The 13,388-nt window shown below is 55.6% G+C and overlaps 2 protein-coding genes across 2 annotated transcripts; both read right to left on the bottom strand.

Moving 5' to 3' along the window:
* Positions 1–18: 18 nt before the first annotated feature.
* TPST2 (tyrosylprotein sulfotransferase 2) lies at positions 19–4,596 on the bottom strand. Its single transcript, XM_031592407.2, has 5 exons — positions 3,759–4,596; positions 2,730–2,928; positions 1,681–1,731; positions 780–823; positions 19–195 (listed from the first exon to the last, which is right to left on the bottom strand). The coding sequence occupies exons 1-4, from the start codon at positions 4,592–4,594 to the stop codon at positions 794–796; spliced, it is 1,116 nt and encodes a 371-aa protein (XP_031448267.1). The 5' UTR covers positions 4,595–4,596; the 3' UTR covers positions 19–195; positions 780–793.
* Positions 4,597–9,676: 5,080 nt separating this feature from the next.
* On the bottom strand, positions 9,677–12,271 carry CRYBB1 (crystallin beta B1). The gene is made up of 6 exons (XM_031592402.2): positions 11,979–12,271; positions 11,640–11,799; positions 11,432–11,550; positions 10,660–10,792; positions 10,450–10,592; positions 9,677–10,363 (listed from the first exon to the last, which is right to left on the bottom strand). The coding sequence occupies exons 1-6, from the start codon at positions 12,113–12,115 to the stop codon at positions 10,183–10,185; spliced, it is 873 nt and encodes a 290-aa protein (XP_031448262.2). The 5' UTR covers positions 12,116–12,271; the 3' UTR covers positions 9,677–10,182.
* Positions 12,272–13,388: the final 1,117 nt, after the last annotated feature.

Genomic DNA, 13,388 nt, shown 5'->3' with positions numbered 1-13,388 from the left:
CACGGAGCATCCAGCAAAGGGAGACGAGTGGTATCGAAGTGTACAACGTTTGGCCTTTGCAAATAAATGCAAATACATTCCTCGCATGGCAGTCATTTTGGCAATATTAGCAAGCAATATGCTTGGATAACAGATCTCCACCGGTGCAACTGCAAACTCTTCTTTGCAGGGCCACCCGGGGCCGTTCGCAGCAGCCTGCAAGGGAAGAAACAGTCTGGGCAGTCAGGCAATCCCAACAGCCACGTGCCAGCAACTTTAAAGCCACTGAGATACAGCAATTGTTGGATAATGAACTCCAACTCTGGCGTGATGGGCAACAGCACCTGTTCATACTCAAAGCCTTTGACATGCTAACAGCTGCTGCTGCAGAAGTCCAGGAGAGCAGTTCTGTTTTCCCAAGCTGGCAGCAAACACAGCCATCCCCCTTCTGAAACGCACACAGGGCACATCCCTGTGGCTGCTGGGACTCAGCACACATAACGTCCCCCCCCCTGCCCTCTCCACACCCAGTAATAACACCCCCAAGTGGCTGACTGTGATTTTGCTGAAGTAATCCTGTTTCCAAAGCTCGGAAAAAAAAGAGATTTGACAAATCATCTCACGTAACAGTATTGCTCTGAAAACCTAAAGCAACTGTGAAGGAGATCATTCACATAATGAGTGTGCCTGGAGCAGCCAGGGCAATCCACGAGCAAAGGAAATTATACAAGCAAAATGCTAATCCTGTAGTAATGCCAGGCAGATTTGTGTGGGTCCCAAATTAAAGTACAAGGTCTTACCTGGAAATCATTAATTAGTGAGAAGATGACGTGTTCTGAGTCACCTAGAATAACCAAGAAATAGAAGGATCAGTTTTAAGTCACCTGCAATTCAAAGCATTCCCAGTGTGTTCCCAGAAATAAGAAAAAAGGGAAATGGTCAGGACAGAAAGTGGTACAACAGCAGAGAACAGGGAGCCAGGAGACCAAACCACGAGTCTCTCACTTCCCTACTTCATGTGCAGTGTCAGCCACTCAGGAACTGCAAATGACACCTCTTGCAGGGAATGCATGTGTGTGCTTGCTGCACTAGCTGCCTCGTTTCCTCATTCTGGGATTTGCTATGCGTGTTTTCACATGCTGGCAATGCAGTCCCCATGCTGAACAGGTAAAACCAGACACCTTTGATCAAAACATTGGTGATAATCAACGCTGATCTATTGCATCTCTTATTCAGGCAGGTGGCCCTATCTGAAGAGTCAATAAAATAACGTTTAAGTCTGTATAAATGATGGCTGTTTGACTGCTCTGTGTTGTAAAAGATGGAAATCCCTTGCTTTCAAACACCACTCTTTAGGAAGGGAGACACAAAGTGTATTTTTGACAACTGAGGACAAACACAAGTATTAGAACTAGAAGATCTGTCTGTAACCTGATATCAGGTAAGCCATCCTTCCCTAATCAGCCTGCAAGTGTCGATAAGAGGGAGCAGGGGACCAGGTGCCCAGGAGATTGGTGGATGTCCCATCCCTGGGGACACCCAAGGTTAGGGGACAGGGCTCTGAGCACTGATGGAGCTGTGCTGTCCATGTTCAGTGCAGGGGAGTGGGAGCAGATGGCCTTTAAAGGTCCCTTCCCACTCAAATGATTCTGTGAATAACCACGCAGGGCAAAGCACTCAGAGATGACATCAAACTCTTACCTGCAGATGGCCTTTCAAGTTGGCTGGCGTTTTATAATCCCCCTTTAAAACCTATGGAAAAAAGAAAAATAGTGATCCCTTCTTGGACGGTGACTGTACGAACATCAGCAAGTGCACACTGTTAACTGCAGCATATGTTCCAGGATACGTGAGCCAGCAGAGGCCTGAGGAGCAGCTGTTCTAGCTCATGCTGGGATACTGAGACAACAGCAGGAGGTCTCTCCCTTAGTGACTGTTCACCCAAATCATCTGTGTCCTGAAATGGCTCAGCAAGCACAGACAGCAAGGAAGAACTGAAAGAGCCAAGAGCACTCAGACCGTGACCAGCTCCAGGGGAGCTCCTCTGACTTGCCAGGTTTCTGCTGCAGCTCTCCACTCTGCACAGACAGCAGGGAACAGCATTTTCTGCTCCCAGAAGTGTGGCAAAGGACACCGTGTCCAAGGACGCTATCACAGGGACTGCACACAAGGAATCCGACCTCAGTCTGGGGAGAACTGGTCCATCCCAAAGCATGAAAAATTCCTTCTGTTTAGTAACTGCTGCCTGTGGCTCTGCAGCTTCAGACTCTTGAGTCAATATTCTAAAAAAAAATTCATCTGGTTTTGCCCATATGCATTACAAGCATCCAGTCACATCCCTCGTGGGACTGCGGGAGTGGCTGGTGAGCTGCACCCAGACTCAGCACTGCCTCAGATTTTCCTGAGGTCAGACTGGAGTTTCTAGTGCCAACAACTTTGCAACCAGATAACATCACAACCAGTAACTCCCATGTCTGGGTTCAAGAATGGGGCTGGTCAGGGAGGGAGGGACAGGTCAGTATCTGCCACAACAGAAGAAATGAACACTGCCACAAAATCACAGGGAGCAGAATCAATCTGAGCCACACCAGACTCAAACTACTGCACGTAACTGTTTGGAAATCATCTCAGTGGAACTGAACACTCATCGTTCACAGTTTCCCAGAAGGAAGAGAGCTTTTGTTTCCCTGCTGCTTCTTTCTGACCCTGGCCAGAGCCCCTCCTGCTCCGGGGATGGCTGTGACACCCACCCTGTGCGTGTTGTTGACAACAAGTGGATCTGGGTGGCCGTAGTTGGGTGGATTGGCATATGGGTCGTAGCCAAGCCTGGCGAGCATGGGTGCTATGTGGGCCATGTCCTGCAGTACATCCCCTGGAATGTGTCCGATCCATTTAGATAATGCCTCCATGTTCACTGGCTTGATAACCTGATCCGTTGATCTTTCTATCCTGGAAAAAAAAAATCAAAGCAAAAAGCAAAACAAGTTGCTGTCAAATACAATGGGCTCAGATAGAAGTGTCTTCAGCTAGCCTAGCTGCCATCTGAACATTTTGCTTTCAGTGCCTGAGACAAGCACACAGCACACACACTGCTCCATACCCTCTGTGCACACAGGCAAAACTGCCAGGCTGCTGCTGTGTGAGGTCCCTGCAGCTCTGGGCTCAGGTCTCTGTGTGACTGCAGGGACACAGAACTGGGATCCATCCTGTACTAGGGTGGCTGCTACCAGCCACAATCAATTCCATTTTGCTAAGTCGGTCCTAAGCCTCTCTTAGAAAAGTAACAGCATGGGAAGACCAGGAGAAGGTGGGAGAAGCCAACAACCTCCTGGAGCACTAAAACAGACTGCCAGGAGGGAGTGCTCAGGTGTGTCTCCATGGGAGAAAGCACTCCTTTTATTCTGCAACACCAGCACCAACTTTGGCAGGAATTACTGCCCACCCCTGAAAGTGATTCATCAGCAGCAAAACTGCAGAAAGGAGATTTGAGGATGGGTGGAGAAAAGAAGCATTAAAGAGCTCACGTTTCTGAGCAAGCAGTTCTTTTCAAATTAAAGATCCAAGCCACTTCTGCACTATCAAGAAAGATGAAATAAGAGTCACTTGCTTCCTGCTTCTGAGGCTGCTCTATTGCATACACCAGCTTGCTAATATTCAAGCCCTCATTTACTCAGAAACACAAAACCAACTGCAGTAAAGCTGAGTGTGCTGCTACTTCTACCTCTGAAAAGCACCCACTGACACAAGCACGGAACTCCTGCCCCCCAGCACACACTCACTTGGAAAGAGACACTCCGCCAGGCTTCCCTATGAGCTCCTCATGGTGCAGCACGGTGTCACTCCAGGAGATACCCAGGAACTTCATGATGGCATGCATGGACTGCTCGGGGTGCAGCACCAGCTGCTCGTAGTAGACGGGCAGGCAGCGAGAGCGCCCGATCTCCAGGCACTGGGAGTACATCACCTCGATGGCCTTGTTCCATTTGGTCAGGCAGTCCCGGTAGCTGTTCAGGTCAAAGCCTGCGATTGTCACCTTCCGTGTGATCATGGAGTGAACCGAGGCACGGCCGTCTCGAACCATCAGGAGGAACTTGGAATTGGGAAACAGCCTGGACAGGTAGACAGAGGACTTCAAGGTGAACGGGTCCTTGTTGCACAGATACCTGGCCGGCTCGCCGTGCTTGGCGATCACCTCCAGGATAAAGGCCTGCATGGCAGCATCCAACACCTGGTCTGTCACCCCGGCCTCATCCAGCCGCATCTTCTCTCGCCCCGACTTGGACCAGGCCTGCCGCATGGCCAGCACGCGGGGGATGATGCGGGTCTCCTCCCCGCAGCGCACCTCCGGGTGGGCATCCAGCATGGCCCTCATCAGCGTGGTGCCGCTGCGGGGGACTCCACCGATGAAGATGAGGGGCATGTCCTTGCTGTAACGATACTCCACGTGGTTGGAGTCCACCATGACCAGCTCCTCATTCTCGGGTCTCATCAGCCTGTGTCTCCTCTTGCTCAGCACCTGCTGGCACTCCAGGACCTGCTGGCCGAGGTGCAGCGTCACCATCAGGGCCACCACCGAGCCCACCGCCAGCAGCACCCGCCGCATGGTGACCCGCATCCTGTCCTGCTGTGCAAGGACTGCACACCACGTCACCACGCTTCAGTTTTCAGCCAGAGAACGTTCAACCCAGCGGGCATCTGCAAGAGAGAAAGCAGCTCTGTGAGCAGGGCTGCCTGCAGCCTGGCCCCAGCAGCTCCTGCAGACGCCCACACCGTGCTGGGCTGTCGTCATCCCTTCTACCTATCAGCAGATTTCAGGATAGGTGTCTTCTGCCCAGAATGTAATTAAAGCCTGCCTTGGAGCACACCCAAAGAGATTAGTTCTTGGATGTTTCTGTCCCCAGAATCTCAGGTTTGTGGCTGGAGGAAAGCTGGGTGGAGCTTTTGGAGAGAAGGGGTCCTGCTCACTCAGTCACTGCACCATGCAATTTCGCCTTCTTCCATTTACTCCTTTGGATTGAGTGTGTATTAGGCCAGGAGAAAGAAAAAAAAAAAAACAGCTTTCTTTTCACCCAGTAAGGAGTCTTTGGGGTTTGCTCCATCCTGGATGAACCCCAGCCTCCCAAGGCAGCTCCTGCGCTCGGCACGCTGCCCTCCTCCCCTCCTGCCAACCACCTGCCTCCCTCCCACATTTTCTTTAGTTTTACATACGCCGCCATAGGGGAGGGTGGAAACTGAAATAAACAGAAAAACAAAAGCAGCTCACGCACTTCTCAAGGCCTAAGTCAGAAAGAAGCAATTACCCATTAGAATGAAACAAGCTGAGAAATTAAAAGGGTAACACGTCAATAATAGCAACGTGTGTTGTGTTTAACACCTTTCTCCCCCTGCCTGACCTTACATGAAGCCCCCCCAGCACTGGGGCAGTGCCTGCTTGCAGGACACGGCTGCAGAAGTGCTGTTGCGCAGTGCTGTGCTGCTGCCTGCACGGCTCCCAGGAGAGCTGGCGCTGCTCCCACCCCCTCCTCCTCTTCCCCCCGGGTTTGTGAGTGCAGGTTTGGCAATCCTACCCCAGGGTCACAGCGGGATTTCAAGTTCTTTGTGATTACAGGGCTCGGGTGAGTGGAAGGAACGAGATGTCCGTGCGCTTTATTTCACTGACAATCAAAGAACTGCTTCAGAAAAGCTCCTTTTCCTCTCCACTCTTTTCATCAAAGAGCTCATTTAGCCAAGCGCCTTCAAGTGGGGAGCAGCCAGCAGGGCCTGCCTGGTGCCAGCCCCATGGCATACAGCCCTCCCCATTAGCAGGATCTGGCCCACCCCAAGGTGACACGGCCACCAGCGCTCTCCCTGCAGCACACAGCCCCATGGCAAACTCCCCGACCAGCTGCTCTGTCATCCCACCAGGGTCCAACGGTTTCAAATGCACGTCCACATGCTGTGTACAAGCCAAGAAGTCAAATGCTGATCTATTTGTTTAGACCAGACGTCACATGGAACAACAAACAGCACCCTGGCTTTTGTCCAGCCCCAAGTCAGGCCCATTAAAAAGATGAGTGCTGCCCGCTCCGCCCTTCCATCTCCATCTGTCTCACTCATGTAAATGTATTCAAATGTTCACCCTAAAAATAAATCCTAACGGCCACGCAGACCCATTGCAGCAGGGCGCAGTCAGAGCGCTCAGCACGTCAGGGCAATTGGAACCACTGCAGCCGTGCAGGAAGGAGAGAGGTTGGTGGGGAAGTGACAAGACGGCGGTGACAAACAAGGACACCAAAGTTCCTGCAGGCAGAGTGCCTTCCGTATTTACATGCTGACAGGACTTCCGTAACGACAGGGGTGCAAGCTGGGGAAGTGCAATATTAACAGAGCACCAGCAAAGTGTGGACAGATGGATGAAACATCCATCAGTGGACTCCAGGTGCCACGGGGGAACCAGGTGCTGGGAGCTCCAGGCACGCCTTACCTGCCCCTTGCAGCTCATGGTGCTGCCAGCCGAGCTTCGTGCTGAGATGCAGATGGCCGTGAGAACACCTAGCGGGGAACAAAAATCACAGGGTTGATTTGTTTGCTGATCACAGGCAGCCCCCACCCAGCCGGTGGGGCAAAGCTCAGCCCCACTGTGATGTCGAAGCACGTGGCTGAGATCCTCCTGGTGCTGGTTCAGGGGCAAAATCCAGCTGCAGTGCTGCAAACATCCACTGTCACAGCAGTTACCATCTCCATGCAGCCACAGCACTGAACCCTGAACTGCCAGAAGCCAGCAGCTCAGCTCTGCACTGCAGTAAGCAATCCTGCATGCATGGGGCAACCCAGGCACCATGCTCACTGCAGGCTCCTGCCAGAGTCCCGGTGAGGCCACAGCTGTGTCCCTATGTGCACAGTGCTGTTCCTGCATGCATGGCACTGTCCCAGCCCTGGAGGATGTTTTTGAGAACATTTCAAGTACAGACACTAATTGTTATTCCAGCCACCCCAGATCCTCCTCCTCTCCTGCCCAACCAGACGTCACACAGCCCCTCTGCTTCAGCACTAATAGGAAACCAGAGGGAAACTCCACCCAGCACCAACGCTGCAATGGAGCAGAACTCATCTGCAGCACATGCTTTATCTTTCATCCCCACAACACTTTCTGCTCCTCTCCTTCAGCCACAAGATCTACCCTGGACAAGGCTGCAGGGTGCAGGGCAGCACCCACACACATCTCAGAGCTCCGTGGTGCAGTGGTTTAACAGCTGCCCTGCTCCGGAAACTCCTCCAGCTCTCACCCTCACAAACACAATGTACACACGCACACACACGAACAGACTTGCAGACTTCCTTCCTGCTGCAGCACAGGGCTGTGCTGTGCCATCGCCTGGACACAGCCACGTCTGGGCACAGGCAGCACCCAGTCTGCAACACAGCACTGCCTCCGGCCCATTCTTCAAAGCAGAGAAGCATTGCAAACTCTTGCAAACAAGCGACAGAACCAGTAAGAAGCATGATGTGATCCTAAATTAATTTTGCTTTACAGCATTCCCAGAAATAGCTGCTAGTGACTTCCTGAAATGACAGAGGTGTGGCACGGAAAGTTTTAGCTCAGATCCTTGGGCTTAATGAGAGATGAGGAAAAATGTGAACATCTTCACGGAGGAACAGCAATGACTGTGGTCAGCAAGAACCATGCCAATGGACCTCATGTGCACCTTTCTACAGCAGCAACGCTTATCCTGCAGCACTTGGGGCTGCAGTACCTGGCAGCACCCAGCAGCACGCAGCAGCACCCAGGGGTGCAGCCCCATGTCAGCACTGAAGGAGGATTGCTGGCAGGGTGCATGGAGCCAGGTGTAGGGCAGGGCCCGCATGCACAAAACTGTTCTGCTCAAGGGCACCAATGGCATTCACAGGAAAACACAAACAGTCGCTTTCAAGGCCCCACGTGACAAGAACAGCACCACACAGAGCGGAGCATTTTTGCTGATTCAAACTAAAGATGTGCTGTGGGCCACAAAGCCAGACACAGTAACAGGAACCAGAAGCCAACCCTGGTACAAACATATGGATTTTAGACTACTTGTGGGTCACGAGGGCCTTTGAAAATCCCCAAATAGACCAAGCAGCGCTGCAGTTCACATCTGCAGCAGCAGCACCACCCGAAGTGACAGAGCCACTGAAAGGCAGCACCAACCCCAGCAACCTGCAGCCAGCTTGTCCAGGGAAGAGGAAAGGCCCCGATGTGAGCCATATATTGCCCTTGTGCCTCTGTTCCCATGCCCTGGTGGCAGCCCTCTGCGTGCCTATGCACAAATGGAGCAGAACAAAAGACTCACCACGAGCGTGGGTGGTCAGAGCGTGCCATGCAACAGGGAGAAAAAAAACATCAAAGGTACTGCTAGAAAAAACACTCCCCATCTTCAGAACAGTATTTCCAAATCCAGATGCCAAAGCATAACTGTTAACGAGCTCCATTCCCGCATGCACAAAGATCATGGCTTTGCAAAGTAAAGGTTGTTTCTGCAAGAGAAACCCCAAACCTCAAATTTGCTTAAGAAACATAATCAAAATATTTTATTTCCCAGTGATGCAACACTAGATATTCCTGCCCCAAAGGCACAGCTGAGCATAGGCTCAGGGCACGGCGGTGGCACCATAAAGCAGCAGGGCATGGGAGCTCACTCATACAGACGAGCTCTTTGGCAGATGCTCCAACCTCCTGGGATGTGCATACAGCAGCCTGCTGTCTGCAATGCACAGGGATGGGAGGGTGAGAGGAGGGTACTCTAAGAGTGCCCAAAGGGGAAAGCAGGGGCAGAGCAGCGTGCCTTTGGGCAGGGAGCAAAAGCCTACATGGAGTGCCCTGCACTGAGAATCGTGCACTGCCTTGTGCACACTGCAGCACTGCGTGCACTGAGCACCCTGCAGTGAGCATCCTGCACTGGGTGCTATGCACTGAGCACTGTGCGCCACCGCCTTGTGCACATTGCTCAATGAGCATCCTGTGCTGAGTGCCATATACTGAGCATCCTGTGCTGAGTGCCATTTCAGAGTGTCCTGCACTGGGTGCTACGCACCGAGCATCCTGCACTGAGCTCCATGTACTGAGTGCCCTGCACCACCACCTTGTTCACGCTGCTCACCGAGTGCCATATACTGAACACTTTGCACTGAGCACCCCGTACTGAGCACCTGCATTGAGCACCATGCACAGAGCACCATGCAGAGTGGCCTGCACTGAGCACCACGCACTGAGCACCATGCACTGAGCACCGTGTACAGACCGCCCGGCACCACCCCCTGCACCCTGCACTGAGCACCGTGCACTGAGCACCGTGCACCGCGCTCTACGCACTGAGCATCCTGCACCGCGTGCCCCCGCATCACCCCGTGCACACTGCTCACCGTGCATCCCGCACCGAGTGCCATACACTGCGCCCCGCGCACCGAGCGCCCCGCACCACCCCGTGCACACCGCTCACTGCGCGCACTGTGCACAGCGCGCTCCGCACCGCCCGTCCCCGCTCCCACCTGCGGCTGTCGCTGCGGTTCCGGTGCCGCCGCTCGGACCGGGCCGGGCCGCGCTCCCCGGGTCCGCCGCCGGCGCGGAACGGAGCGGCGCTGAGATACGGCGACGTCACGCGCAGAGGGGCCGGGATCCCCGCGCCGCGCGCCGCCCCACCGCGCATGCGTCCCCTGGCGTGCACGCGTGTGGCCGCCTTGCGCGTGCACGGTGCGAGCGACTGGACGTGCGCGCGGGTTGTGCAAACGGCACGCGGGGAGCGGCGCGTGCACGCTGCCGAGGCCACGACTGCAGCGCTGCGCTCCTTGCACGCCCGTCCCGTCCCGTCCGTGTGCTGCGCGCACAGATCTTGCGGTCAGGGTAGCGTTGCACGCATGGTTCCAAGCAGAGCTGCGTGCACGGCTCCAGGCAGTGCTGCACGCACGGTGCCCAACAGAGGGGTGGGGGAATGCAGGGGCTGCCCCTGGGGGGAGGGGGGGTCTCACTTTGAGGTTTGCAGGGAGGGAACGGAAGACGAGCCCGAGCGGAATGGGAGCAAAGGGAAACCGGGCGACGGAGCGCGTCCTGGGACGCACGCAGGAGGCAGCTCCATCGTCTGATTTTTTTTTAATTTGCCTCACAACGTCGAGTACACGCGGCGGCGGCGGTGGCGCGGTCGGTAGACACGGATAGTGCAGGGGGAGCGCGGGGCGGGCGCGGGGCCGCGCTCAGTTGGAGGGCGCCTCGGGGGTGACAAAGGTGCCCTTCTGGTCCCACTGCATGTCCCGGATGCGGCGGATGGACTGGATCTGGGGCTGGAAGGCGCACCACTCGTTCCAGTGCCTGAAGTCCCCGGTCTCAAAGAGGTACTGGTAGCCGCGGTACCCGGGGTACTGATACCCGACCCAGCTGCGGGAAGAGCAGACGGAGCGCTGAGTGCCGTGCACAAATCCCCCTCCCCTCCCCCGGTAGCCCCCGGTGCAGCCCCGGCTTACGTTCCGCTGGGCACCTTCACGCTGCCCACGCGGTCGCAGAAGCCATAAGCCCAGAGGCTGGGCACGTCGTCCTCCTGGATGTCCATCTTGTTGCCCTTGAAGTCAGCGGACTCGTACAGGGAGATCTTGTGGTCCTCGGCCTCCTGGGGGGGACAGCGGCGTTGGGATGGGCGGACGGTGCCCGCAGCACGTGGTGTGCTGAGCACTCACCATTCGGATGGGACGCATGGACATGAAGCAGTCGCTGCGGTAGCTGCTGGACCAGGTGTCCCAACGTGGGTACTCGCCCTTCTCCAGGATGAACATCTCCCCGCGCATGTTGGCTTGTTCATAGGCCACCCAACTGGGGATGGGCAGGGTATGGCACATCAGGAGCCCTGCAGCACTACAGGCACTGCCCAAAGAGCAGCTCTGCTGCAAGGCCCTGGGGTGGCACGCTGTGTGCCACGCTCATCCCTGTGCTCCTGGTGCGTTTGTTCACCTTTACATCATGGAGCACAGGACCAATGCTCCCAAGCAACCCGCTGCAGTGTGCACCTCCAGTGTCACCCAGGCTCAGGGCTCAGTGCTCACACAGTAGCAGTGCCACCTTTTTGAAGGGCCACCTTGTGGCAGCCAGCACCAGAGGATCCCCACATTCACTGCTGAATGTTTCCTTCCAACACAGGGCTATTGCTGTGGGGATTTTCCTGATGGCAGGAAATAGGTCAGAGTACTGTGGGCACTACAACCTTACACTTGGCTGATTTTACTTTTGTCTTTCCCTGAGCAAAAGCTTTGGGTGCCGTCCCACCAGTGGCTCTCCAGCAGACCCTGAGGATTTGGAACCTGTCCCCCATTGACCTTGTGTTCCCAAGTTTCTACCCTTACTACTGCTTCCCAGGCCTCATCCCACCTCCCCAGTGCTGCTTTGGCCCCATTCCCTGCCTGGCTCTGGCCCAGGGTTGCTGGGTTCCCACTGGGTCCCCACTGTGTCACTCACGGTCCGGAGCTGACGATGACACTGCGCACTCTGTCGAACCCGCAGTCTGCCAGGTTCAGGCACTCACTGGTGAACTCCATCTGCCTGCCCTGGAAATTCTCCTGCTCGAAGATGACAATCTGAGGGAGAGCAAAGGAATCAGGCCCTGAACTGCTGCTGTCCCTCTCCCTGACACTTTGTCTTTCCGCTTGGGGACATGTAGGCTTACCCTGAAAGCTTCTGTGGAGGGCTCTTCCCCTTTGCTGTTGGTGACAGGAGTGGGGTCGGAGGATGGAGCTGGTGCCGGGGCCGCCTTCTCCTTGTCCTCCGCAGCCTGGCCGGGAGCAGCGGTTTTTGTGGTCTCAGACATCGCGGTGGTCAGCTCGGGTCTGGGGACAGAGGTGCCAGGGGGGTCAGTGGGGACACGGTCCCAGTGGCGGTGCTATTGGGGTGGGGGTGAGGAGCTCCCCCAGGCACACAGGACATGGGTCCTGCCTTGGCCACAAGAGATGCCAGCTGCCCACAATCCCCAGGAGAGCCCTGAGCGTGGCCCCATCGCTGGGGATACCCGGAGCTCCCTGGGGTCATGCTGCACAGGCGTGCGTGGGAGCACAGCAGGCAGTGGGACAGCCCTGGGGCCACCGATAGGTGGTGGGGTGGGAGGAGACAGCCCTGCTTTGGCGTGACCTGCAGTGGGCACCCCATTGGTGGCACCACAATAGGGAGTTCCAGGGGGAGTGGGATCCTCCTTGCACCCCCCAGTACCGTGCTGGGTCAGGGTGCTCCAGGAATGGTGGGCACAGCATGGGCAGAGCCGAAAACCCGCATTTTCCTCTCCCCCCCTTGGGACTGGCTGGAGCAAGTGCCACCGCCCGGGGACTTTCTCCTCTTACCTGGGCAGCTGCTGCTTCTTGTTGGAGGGAGCAGGCTTGTGTTTCGGGGTGCAGCGGGGCCCCCACTTTATAGCCTGGCAAGGGCAGAGCGCAGGCGGGTACACAATGGAAGTGCCAGCTCATCAGTGTCTGTGCGGCCGCCCAGTCATCACATCCTGCAAAGCTCTGGGCGAGCTGGAAGCCTCTCCCCGGCCCTGTGCCCAGCCGCTGAACCCAGCACTTTCCTTTATCCAGAGGCACAACAGAAGACCTGACCGCGCCACTTTGCCACACGCCGACACCACGGCCCCGCACAGGGCATATATACCCCTGGAGCCCACCAGCACCTGGCTCCAGCACTGCTGCTGCTGCTGGGCATTGTACACCAGCCTGTGGCTGCCCCCAGGCCCAGCCCGTGGGACCAGGCAGGGCTCCCAGCCCCATCTCTCTGGCCCTGCAGGTTTCTGTCCCGGCACCTTGGGCATACCCAGCTGTGCACTGAGCAGCCTGACCCTCTGCTTCCTCATTTTTTCCCTGAGCACTACCTGTCTTGCTCTAAACATCCCTCCATACCTACACAGACCACCCACGGTCTTGGGCAGCGCCAAGGAACTGAGTTGCGAGAATGCAAGACTGTAAAAAAGAATGCAAGATTGTGAAATGCTTTGAGCATTGCTTTTGTGTTTGCTTTTTAATTATTATTTTTTTTTTTCCACAAGTGATGTGTGGTCAAAGCAGGCATTTTCTGGTATGTCTTAGTCCATAAAAGCAGCATTCTCCTCTAAGGATGCCACAGCTGGCAGCCCCTGCTCCCTGTGCCTACTGTGTCCATCCCCACTCGACAGCCAGTTTTCAGCACATTGAACACGTGCTATGCTCATTTGTACCATTCCTTGTTCTCCTCTCAATGTGCTGCATGGGAGCAAATCCCACCTCGGTGCAGCAGTGCTGTGTCAGCTGCTGGGAGGCAGGCAGAGGGGGTGAGGGGGGGCACCTGGGAGCACCCTGCCAGCAGCCGCTCTCCTGTGCCTGCTGGGAGCCTGCAGTCCCATCAAACCCTCAGCAGCATCAGTTTGGGCTTTCCAGCACGGACAAAGTAAATCACC

Source organism: Phasianus colchicus, chromosome 18, assembly GCF_987193195.1.
Source record: "Phasianus colchicus chromosome 18, bPhaCol1.hap1.1, whole genome shotgun sequence".
NCBI classification, from domain to species: Eukaryota; Metazoa; Chordata; class Aves; order Galliformes; family Phasianidae; genus Phasianus; species Phasianus colchicus.
The sequence above is the reverse complement of the archived record's forward strand: the minus strand, read 5'-3'. Positions and strand labels throughout refer to the sequence as shown.

What these genes read in the sequence shown, in the direction of transcription:
- TPST2 (XM_031592407.2), bottom strand. Translation starts at nt 4,594, where the DNA reads ATGCGGGTCACCATGCGGCGGGTGCTGCTGGCGGTGGGCTCGGTGGTG. An exon ending in TTGTCAACAACACGCACAGG is followed by an intron (nt 1,732 to 2,729) that starts GTGGGTGTCACA and finishes TTTTTTCCATAG; the next exon opens with GTTTTAAAGGGGGATTATAA. An exon ending in ACTTGAAAGGCCATCTGCAG is followed by an intron (nt 824 to 1,680) that starts GTAAGAGTTTGA and finishes TGGTTATTCTAG; the next exon opens with GTGACTCAGAACACGTCATC.
- CRYBB1 (XM_031592402.2), bottom strand. Translation starts at nt 12,115, where the DNA reads ATGGGGTGCCCACTGCAGGTCACGCCAAAGCAGGGCTGTCTCCTCCCA. An exon ending in CCTCCACAGAAGCTTTCAGG is followed by an intron (nt 11,551 to 11,639) that starts GTAAGCCTACAT and finishes GCTCTCCCTCAG; the next exon opens with ATTGTCATCTTCGAGCAGGA. An exon ending in CCATGCGTCCCATCCGAATG is followed by an intron (nt 10,593 to 10,659) that starts GTGAGTGCTCAG and finishes TGTCCCCCCCAG; the next exon opens with GAGGCCGAGGACCACAAGAT.